This window comes from Anoplopoma fimbria, chromosome 4 (assembly GCF_027596085.1).
Source record: "Anoplopoma fimbria isolate UVic2021 breed Golden Eagle Sablefish chromosome 4, Afim_UVic_2022, whole genome shotgun sequence".
Classification (NCBI taxonomy): Eukaryota; Metazoa; Chordata; class Actinopteri; order Perciformes; family Anoplopomatidae; genus Anoplopoma; species Anoplopoma fimbria.
The window spans coordinates 9,381,497-9,391,065 of record NC_072452.1 but is presented as its reverse complement, the minus strand read 5'-3'; the positions used below and the strand labels follow the sequence as shown (position 1 = coordinate 9,391,065).

The 9,569-nt window shown below is 41.2% G+C and overlaps 2 protein-coding genes across 4 annotated transcripts in view; one reads left to right on the top strand and one right to left on the bottom strand.

Moving 5' to 3' along the window:
* The first annotated feature begins 2,305 nt into the window (after positions 1-2,305).
* hnrnph1 (heterogeneous nuclear ribonucleoprotein H1) lies at positions 2,306-8,241 on the top strand. 3 transcript variants are annotated; one of them, XM_054597242.1, is made up of 11 exons: positions 2,306-2,571; positions 3,700-3,796; positions 3,881-4,036; positions 4,132-4,275; positions 5,209-5,347; positions 6,073-6,290; positions 6,448-6,575; positions 6,714-6,849; positions 6,938-7,021; positions 7,150-7,242; positions 7,481-7,567. In XM_054597242.1, exons 2-11 carry the CDS (start codon positions 3,715-3,717, stop codon positions 7,486-7,488), a joined length of 1,188 nt encoding a protein of 395 aa, XP_054453217.1. In that variant the 5' UTR covers positions 2,306-2,571; positions 3,700-3,714; the 3' UTR covers positions 7,489-7,567. The 3 variants fall into 3 exon arrangements, with proteins under 3 accessions (XP_054453217.1, XP_054453215.1, XP_054453216.1); XM_054597240.1 differs by having other exon boundaries at positions 2,308-2,571; positions 3,702-3,796; positions 7,485-8,241; XM_054597241.1 differs by having other exon boundaries at positions 2,308-2,571; positions 6,463-6,575; positions 7,485-8,241.
* A 67-nt stretch (positions 8,242-8,308) lies between these two features.
* rufy1 (RUN and FYVE domain containing 1) overlaps positions 8,309-9,569 on the bottom strand; it is a 7,786-nt gene continuing 6,525 nt past the window's right edge. The window contains exons 14-17 of the mRNA XM_054597239.1: positions 9,514-9,569; positions 9,371-9,419; positions 9,193-9,270; positions 8,309-9,101 (exon numbers count right to left, since the gene is read on the bottom strand). The exon at positions 9,514-9,569 is cut by the window's right edge and continues 39 nt beyond it. Coding sequence (XP_054453214.1) covers positions 8,958-9,101; positions 9,193-9,270; positions 9,371-9,419; positions 9,514-9,569 — 327 coding nt within the window. The 3' untranslated portion in view covers positions 8,309-8,957. The remainder of the gene's footprint in view (positions 9,102-9,192; positions 9,271-9,370; positions 9,420-9,513) is intronic.

Below are 9,569 nucleotides of genomic sequence, written 5' to 3'. Positions count from 1 at the left end.
AAGGGGATGATGGGAGAGTCAATTGGCACCTGTTGTGCATTTATAGCATCCATTTTATTTGATTTTAAATGCCGGAGAATGGCAGCAGCTGAACCTCACACATTTCATATGCTGCAGTTTATGTGGCTTTAATTCGTTCATGAACATTAGATTAGAATTAGGAGAAATAGAAGGGGGGCATTTAAAGGGGCATTGGTGTGAGACAAAACATGCACAAGAACACAGAATAAAAAGAAAAAAAACATTGGTCACCTTGGATCATGATCACATTTGATATCTGAAAATAATTGCTTACCTATATATTTTACTGCAGATAAGGAACACATAATCCCATGCTATCCGTTAGCCTATTACATTACAGTCATTTAGCAGACGCTTTTATCCAAAGCGACTTACAATAAGTGTATTCAACATAGGTATTCAAGAGAACTACTCGTCACCAGAAGTCATAAGTGCATCTCCTTTCTTAAACAAGCGTCTAAGAGCATAAACCAGAGCAAAAGTACAGTGCATAAACAAACTAATACGAATACAATAAGTGCAGAAACAAACTAATACGAATACAATAAGTGCAACAAACTAATACGAATACAATAAGTATTGTGTATTCCTAGATGACTTAGGCATGTAATAGAGACAAAAACACACGTGAGTTTCACCAGTGACTTCACCCACAAATATCAAACATTTCCAAACCATTGAAGCAAACTACCCTGCTTTGAAGTACCCCTCTGAATAGTTTCAGTCGACAAAGTTTCTAGAATGCCTTTCCTCTTTGTAAGTTGTTGTTAGTTATATTTTTTTTATTAGGTAAGGAAAAAGTATGTGTGGGTTTTTCATTGATGGAACATTTATTTTTGTCAACTCCAGTGATTGCATAATCAAAAAGAGTCGGATCTCATTGTAAATGTGTCTGTTTCCCTCCTAGGATGCATTTGCATGAAAATGAATATGTCATTGAATTAGATTTGACTAAATACACAAGAGAACACAAATTTGTCTATTTGTATACTAACATGTAGTAAACTGTTACATTTATACTGTTTGATAATCTTCATAATTATTGTAACCATCTGTTTTCTTTTTAACATTGTGTATTTCAAATTCATGTAGCAGAACTGGAAGATCCATCTGGATACTTAACTTAAGTAAATAAGCAGCAATATTTCACTATAGAAATAACCCACGAGAACTTCTGAACTCCCAAGTTTCCTAATGTACAAGTAAACATGTATTACTTAAAATGTATCTAAGAATCAAAAGTAAATACACTGTAGAATGTGACATTAATGATTTATTGATTATGGTCAAGTAGTATCTTGAAGGACACGTATTATGCACATCTCCAGGTTCATACTGGTATTTTGTATTTCTGCTAAAACACGTTGACATGACAACACTAAAAAAACTCATTCCTCATAATTTATTACTTATTGCAAAGTAACTAGTAAGAGCAAAAATTGCTACATTTCCCAATTATGTGTATTTGGAGTATATACAAAAAACAGAAAATAAAACCACTCAAGTCAAGAACAAGTACTTAAAAACTATTCTTAATTACATTACTTTAATTCATTTGTTCAACTTTCAATCTGTCACCTTCTGCCTCTGAGATAGGCCTACACAAAGTAATTCCTGGAGGTAACCATTATTATAGTGTCCTGCAACTGACGACTATAAGCTTCTCTAAAAGCAGGAGGAGGTGACATGCCTTGCTAAAAGGCACTTCAGAAGTTGCAGAAGAAAGGGAAATTTCTCCTGCATCAATCTTTTCAGGTGATCCACTGATTTCAACAAGTTACCCATGGGCTTACTTGCATGCCTTTTTGGCTGCCACAACACAAACCAACACATGTGTTTAGCTGGTTGTTAATAATGTAAGTGCTGCTCGTTCATAAGTCCCGTCAACATGTTAAACTGATGATAGTTCAGTCACATTTGTCACAAAACCATCAGCAAAGGCTCAATAAGCTAAGGCTAACAAGCTTACTGTTTATGATTTTTTTACATGGCTGTGATCAACATGAGCTCCATTTGTCTTTGGTATGAAACGTGACCTCTGGAGGACACATGTTCTGCCGTAAAATAAGTTAAAAGGCATTGCATGTGACAGACCACTGTAGACGAAATGACTTGAAACCAAAGGCCTGGAGATGCACCCGGCCAGCCAGGGCCTCGGGCGGCGACGTCATCATTTCTGGGCGTGGTCTCCAGCTAAACGGATCTGATTGGCTATCCCCCCGGTTGCCAGGTATATGCAACATCCCGCATTTCCCGTCAATCCCAACCGCAGGATTATAACAAATAACAGGGGGGTTTAGCAAAATCGGAACCACTGGAATTTGATAGGATTGAAAACCCACAAAGAGACTAAAACCTATAACAGTAGTACTCCAAGTATTTCATGCTGTTGAATAACGTGATTGCGTTGCCCTTTGGAAAGTGGGTCTCTTTGTGGTGTCTGAAAGGGGGGTACTCAGAGAGTTCAGGCAACCCAACGCGAGGTTTCAGCTGCATCACGCAGGTCTGCTCACACACACTCCGGCGTGCGGCATCTACGTTTGTACCAAGGTAACGTGACTACTGTGGATATTGTTCAAATTGCTTTTTGCCTAAATGAAACTTAGACTTTGCCTTCTTAAACAGCACAACGTAGCCACTGGTGCGTGCGGCACATGTGGTTATTATCCCGTTAGCTAGCCGATGCTAGCTGTTAGCAGTGATAACATGGCGCCGGGTGAGAGGCCCGCTTTTGTTCTCCTGCCCGGGTGCGGTGGTGAGCGTGCGGTGGTGAGCGTGCGGGGGGCCACGCGCTGTGTCTGAAATGAATTACTGACCCTCCATGTGGCTCCTGGGGACTTTTACTAAAGTATCTAAACGCGTTTGGTCCCCGCATGGCGGCGGATGAACGTAGCTTTTAGCCTCGCAGTGTGTTGCTAAAGTTAGCCGGTCACGAGCACCAGTCCCGCGCTCGCGCTTTTTTTTTTTTTTAACCCGCACGTGCAATTGTCTTGATTGATTGCGATTCATGTTTTTAGACCTAAACAGTCTGTTGCATTGTAGAAGCTTTTAATGCAACATATACTGGATAGCCTTTGCAAACGGCCTGTAGATGGCACTGAAAACTGCTGCTAATCCACATTAATGTGACACAGGCCCATTGATGCCCAGGTTAAAGTCAGTAATGGGGTTTCCCTTTTGAGAAGGTACAAGCATGTCACATTAATACCTTAGCCATATAGAAATATATATGTATATGGTTTACCTGCAGATAATGTTAACCAAAATATCATTATATTCCATAAATGTTAGTATTTCCCATTTGTGATGAAAAGCATTTACTAGCACGTGGATGGGAAACACTGTTTTAATAACCCTAATTTGCCTTTGAGGTCAATATAAAGCAGTTCTACTGAAGAATTGTCCCAATATTCAGGATGTGAACACTAGATGAGAAAATGGCAGAGAGACTTGTATATATTCAAGAAGTACTACCCTGAGCCTTCCACTTATTGTCTCTTATAAGTGGCTTTGGATAAAAGCGTCTGCTAAATGACTAATGTAATAAGTAATATGGGGTTAAATACCATGACAGAAGATTGTATCCTTACTACCCACCTTCACTGGCACTACTGATCTATGGTTTGACTGCATTATCTATATAGTTGTATGTGCTGATTTCGCATATTTCCCCCCCCCAGTTTCTGAAAAGTCATGGCCGATGAAGGATATGTGGTACGCATCAGGGGTCTCCCATGGTCCTGCTCAGTGGATGAAGTACAGAGGTTTTTCTCGGGTAAGTATTTCTAGTTTTCTAAGAAGGTATTTCTGTAATTTAAGAAATTTAGAATTGATTTGATAATATACGTTATATATGCAGAGTGCAAAATCATCAGCAATGGAGGTGGCATCCACTTCACCTACACAAGAGAGGGGCGTCCCAGCGGAGAGGCGTTCGTCGAAATGGAGACCGAGGAAGATCTAAAGATTGCAGTGAAGAAGGACAGAGAAACTATGGGTCACAGATATGTCGAGGGTGTGTAAAACTGCTTACAGATAATGACTCCTTTTTTAAGGAATTGTCTAAACTTCATGCTGTGGTGGCTGACTGTTATACGTCCTGTGATACAGTTTTTAAATCCAACAATGTGGAGATGGACTGGGTCATGAAGCACACTGGTCCAAACTGTCCAGAAACAGCAGGAGATGGGCTTGTCCGGCTCCGAGGCCTTCCTTTTGGCTGCAGCAAGGAGGAGATAGTACAGTTTTTCTCAGGTAAAAAAAGCCTTGCTCAGTGGTTGATTTGTAAAACTTCCTCAATGTAAAGTTGGTTTCTTTTTCCCCCCCGATCTTCCTCTTCTTGTTTCCTTTCTCCAATGGACACGTAGCCATTCTTGCATCTGATTTTACAAAGAAGTCGATATGCAATTGGAAAATGATTACCACCCTGATGTATATTACAACATTGTCGTATAGCAGACGTTGTTTTTGAATTTATGATCAGAGAGGAAATGGCGCCAGAAAAGGAAGCAAGTTAGAATTTAAATGGAGGAATTATTTAAAGACTATGTTGAGCTCAGTGGCTGAAATCTGTTATTCAAACACCCTTTCCCATCTTTGCCCATCATATCTATCATAAGCCCATTTTAATCACTTTTTTTTCTCTTTCATTGGGTCTGATGTTGTAAGAAGGCGTAGTTAAATATTTAAGTTGTCTGTGCCTACTGATAATGTACTGATGATGGAATGGGTCCCACTCATCACTGACTAGACAGTCTCTAACCCCAGTACCATTGTTTCCTCCCCCCCCATTTACTCACACCCTTGTCTTTTTGAATACATTATTCTTATAAACACTGTTCGACAAGTTTTAGATTAGTTCCTACTGAGCCAACAGTAATTTTAACTCATGTCACCCACCAGGATCTTTCTCTCTCTCTTCATCAACACACCAATACTATTCCGATGTCCCACACAGTGCCCCTTTCCATATTCTTCCTCTATCCTCTCATTTCTATTTTATCCCCAAAACACAGTAAATATGATTCCTTTAAATGGCCAGTCACTGGATAAAAACTGAACTGGTATGTGTGATGATGTATAGAGTTTTCCATAAGTTTTCTATCTCTCTTTAGAGAAAGTTCTCTCTGTGATTGGGCATGTGATTTAATATGTCCCCTGCTGGGGTTATCTGTCCTTGGGTTGAAGGGTTGGAAATCGTGCCAAATGGGATAACATTGCCGGTGGACATCCAGGGGAGGAGTACGGGGGAGGCCTTCGTGCAGTTTGCTTCACAGGATATAGCTGAAAAGGCTCTAAAGAAACACAAGGAAAGAATAGGGCACAGGTGGGGATGGTTGGTTGGTTGGCTGGATAAGTTGCTTTTCTTATGGTGTGCACCCTTAACATCTGAACGAAATGCAAATCGGACACTACATTAATTAATATTTCCTACAAATGCAAACACAAATTTACCCTGAAATACGGCACACATTCACAATGTTCAATGGGAAGATTAGTGCTTGGGCACCATTCACAAGTATGACACGAGTCGCTAACTAGAGTACATGCTTAATTTTGAGGACAAATGGTGTCTCAGCACTAAACATCAGTCCAGGTTGATCAATGGTAAGGATTCTCCCTGGTGGTAAAATCAGAGGGCCACTGTACACATGGATCTGGAGCCCACTGTCGCAGGTAATGCTTAGTGAGTTGCAGAAGGGTTGGAGCCCTCTCTGTCCCTCTAAAACCAGGAGAATGGCTGTCATGGCAAGGACACAGGATGCTTTATTGAATCAGTTATAAAACTCACTTCAGGTAACTATAAGAAAAGTGTAAAAGTCCATAAGGCCCTCTTGAATTTGGACAGTTTACTTTTTGCAACTCAGTTAATAAGTTGTTCTTTTTTTATTTACTGTATTAGCTAGCATCAAGCACTCTAAGATATTTCTACCTATGGACTACACCATGACAGCATCTGCATAGCCCAGTTGCATCAGTATTGAGCAAATGCAGCCTGGCCTGGGCCGGTTCATTCCCCATGCCCTAATTGTGGTATCTCTATGCTCTCAGGTACATTGAGATCTTCAAGAGTAGCCGTGCTGAGGTGCGGACCCATTACGAACCCCAGCGGAAGCCCATGGGCATGCAGAGACCTGGCCCCTATGACCGGCCCTCGGGTGGTCGCGGCTACAACATGATGGGCCGAGGATCCTATGAGAGAATGCGTCGTGGTGGTGGTGGTGGCGGCGGCGGCGGCGGTGGGGGAGGCGGCGGCGGCTATGGAGGAGGTGGGTGTCCTCATGTGGACTGAATATAAACTGAAATCAGATTTTTAGTTACTGTTTGCAATGGTTTTGGAGCATCACTTACCCTATGTCCCTTCATGCTAACACTGCACAATAAGATTCAAATGTAGAGTCCTCATAAAACCTTGTGTTAATCTAGATTACAAACGTTTAGGTATATCGGATGGACGATATAGCGATGGCGGCTCTTCCTTCCAGAGCACGACAGGCCACTGTGTCCACATGAGGGGCCTGCCCTACAGAGCCACCGAGACAGACATCTACAATGTAAGTCAGAGGAACGACTGCAAAATATCTGTACAACCACTGGAGTGCTGAAATTGCCTTCCCTCTGTGCATATTGCAGATGTGCAGGTCCTATTTTACACAAATATGTTAACGTGTCCATTTTTTTGTATGTCTTAGTTCTTCTCACCATTGAATCCGGTGCGGGTACATATCGAGATCGGCCCAGATGGCCGGGTGACCGGAGAGGCAGATGTAGAGTTTGCAACACACGAAGATGCCGTTGCAGCCATGTCCAAAGACAAAGCTAACATGCGTGAGTTTGAAATTCGTGATTTTAAAAACTTCAACCCTGTGACTGAGTTTTCATATTGACGGTTATGGTTTCTCTCGCTGCCCCTCAGAGCACCGCTACGTGGAGCTGTTCTTGAACTCAACGGCAGGTGGAAGTAACGGAGCCTACAGCAGCCAGATGATGGGTGGCATGGGTGAGTTTCCGAGACAAGTGGCGTATGTTGTTTGGGTGAAAATGCTTGCACAAAATCAGCACAGCATCTATAAATAGTTAGGATTCTGTAAGTCTTTCTGAACCGGATGTGATCTGTCTCCTCTACAGGGAACCAGTCGTCTTACAGCGGTGGCCAGCTGAGCTCAGGGTATTCCGGTGGATACAGCAGCCAGGGCAATATGGGCGGCTACAGTGACTACAGTGAGTGTCGGCTCTATTATAATAGGTTTCCTCTACATTTACACTAAAGTGAAACCTTTCCTGCTTTGAAACCACTTATTAAATGCAAAATCAAGTATTACTATGTACCATAGCAAACCCTGAGGACAAAACGTTGGCTGTATATTTGTTTTAGTTTGAAAGGACATAATTGCATTGTGTTTCTGTGTATGACACCTTGAGGAACTACTCGGTCCTATAGTTTGTATTCTCTCTCTTGTTAGGTAACCAGGGCGGAATGGGAAGCAGTTACTACGGCGGAGGAGGAGGAGGAAGCAGAGGCTCTATGAATGGACTGAGCGGGGGATGGGGAATGTAGATTATTTTCCTTAATTTGATGTTGTTTTTTTTAACTCAGCATTTTGCTGGAAGGACTGGAAATGCAAGTCTCACCTAGTTAACATAGGGTAGGGTCAGGTGAGGTTATGAAAATATTGAGGGGGTAGGGTTTGTATTTTTTTTAAGTGGATGATCTTCAGAGAGAAGTGAGATCATCTGGTGTCACTAAGTGTCAGAGCGAAGCGCTGTTTGTCTTCCCCATTCCTCACAGATTTACATGTTCATTACAAGGAAGTGTGTTGTTTTTGTTATTGTTCTCCATAAACCTGGCTGTTCCCCAATGTTAACTCATCCTGTGCTGGTGGTGTTAACATTCATTTCAATGTCTGAGTTCATGAACAAAACAAAAAATCTGAAAGTGTCTGGTATTTACTGATGTTTCGACCTTGTTTCACCTTCTACATAAGCCTTTTTTTTTTTTTTTTAATTTCCAGTTAAACTGTTAATCCGCATTGAAATTTGAGTCTTCACATGGTCAAAGCATGTTCTGTTCTCTAAAGGTATGATTGATTCTTATTTTATTTTTCTGGATGAGGGCTATGCCGAGGGCAAGTGAATTTCAAATCTGCTGACATGAAGGTTTCTACTGCTTCAAATGCTATTTGTATTTCCTGTGCACAAAGTGAATAAACTAGTCTGGAATATCTAATTGAAACAAACATTGCAAAAAAGGAGGTTTTATTCATTTATCAAATAGCTAGATAAAAAAGTTTTGGTCAGCAACCCCAAATTAATTAAGAAAATGGCTTTGTAGCAGTTGACACAATCCACAAAACCCTTTAGTAATAATACATTCTAAAATAGATTTGTTAACATTCTACAGTCATTTATACAATGATTTTGCATGTAACAGCACTGGGGCCATAGCTGTAAAGATTTAGTAGATGCATGACAAGTATGAATATTATGGAAGTGAAGTACACTGGTTCACCATCAGGATCACACTAATAATCCTCAGTAACCAACAGTATTGTTGGGACCTCAACGTAATGTAAAACCACCATTTGAATAACTACACAATTTAAAATAGTCGATTTGTCAATTACCAAATTATTGTTATTCCAGCCAAAACAAACATAAATCACATAAATATCCTAAATTATTTCAACCTCTAAGCAAACTCAAGTCTCAACATCGTATGCATAAACTATATCAGCTCATCCCATCAGTGTTAAAAGGTGGCCCTTAACTTAATACAGATGAACCAATGCTCCTGAATTTCAGGCAACAGTGGAAATGGAACATCAAATCACATTTTGCTTAGATTTGATGACATTCTTCTAACTCAATAACTTCCAAAACATAGTGGGTGAGTATGTGCAGCTGTAGGAGAAACATCACAGCTTGTAGGTGTTTTGTCAGGAACCTGTGGAGGAGCTTCTCTGCAGCAGGAGGGCGTGGCACACATCGCACACCCTCACGGGCCGGGGGTAGGACGGTAAGGCCAGCTCATTACTGGAACAGGTGTTGCAGTAGATGTCTCCACAGTTTCTACAGTGGTGCTGCAACACAAACATGGACACCTCCTTGACATTGCTGTGAAGACACATAATAGAAGTACAACTAAAATGCAATGAAGAAAAAAAAGGCTACCTTTCTGCGTGCGATGGAGAACTCCTTCTCGCATTGCTTGCATTGAGTTGCCTCATCGTCTTTAAGCCAGGCGTGGCCCTGATGGGAGCAACGAAAAACATACAAGATAGGACTGATCAGGATCTTTTTCAAATTATACCGCATCAATCTTACTAGTAGACCATTCTTCACATTGTACCTTTAGAGCTTTGTTGACCTCCTTGAAGTCCTCCATCTTAAGTTTGGACCTTTGACAAAGATGAAAGCAACACAAAGCCTCGTGAAATGAAATGGTACACGTTTTCACACAAAAGAAAAGATGATAAAATAAGAAGTACTGACTGGCTGAGGTGCTGCCCCATCTCCTGTAGAGCCTGCTCCTGCTGCCCACATGTCTG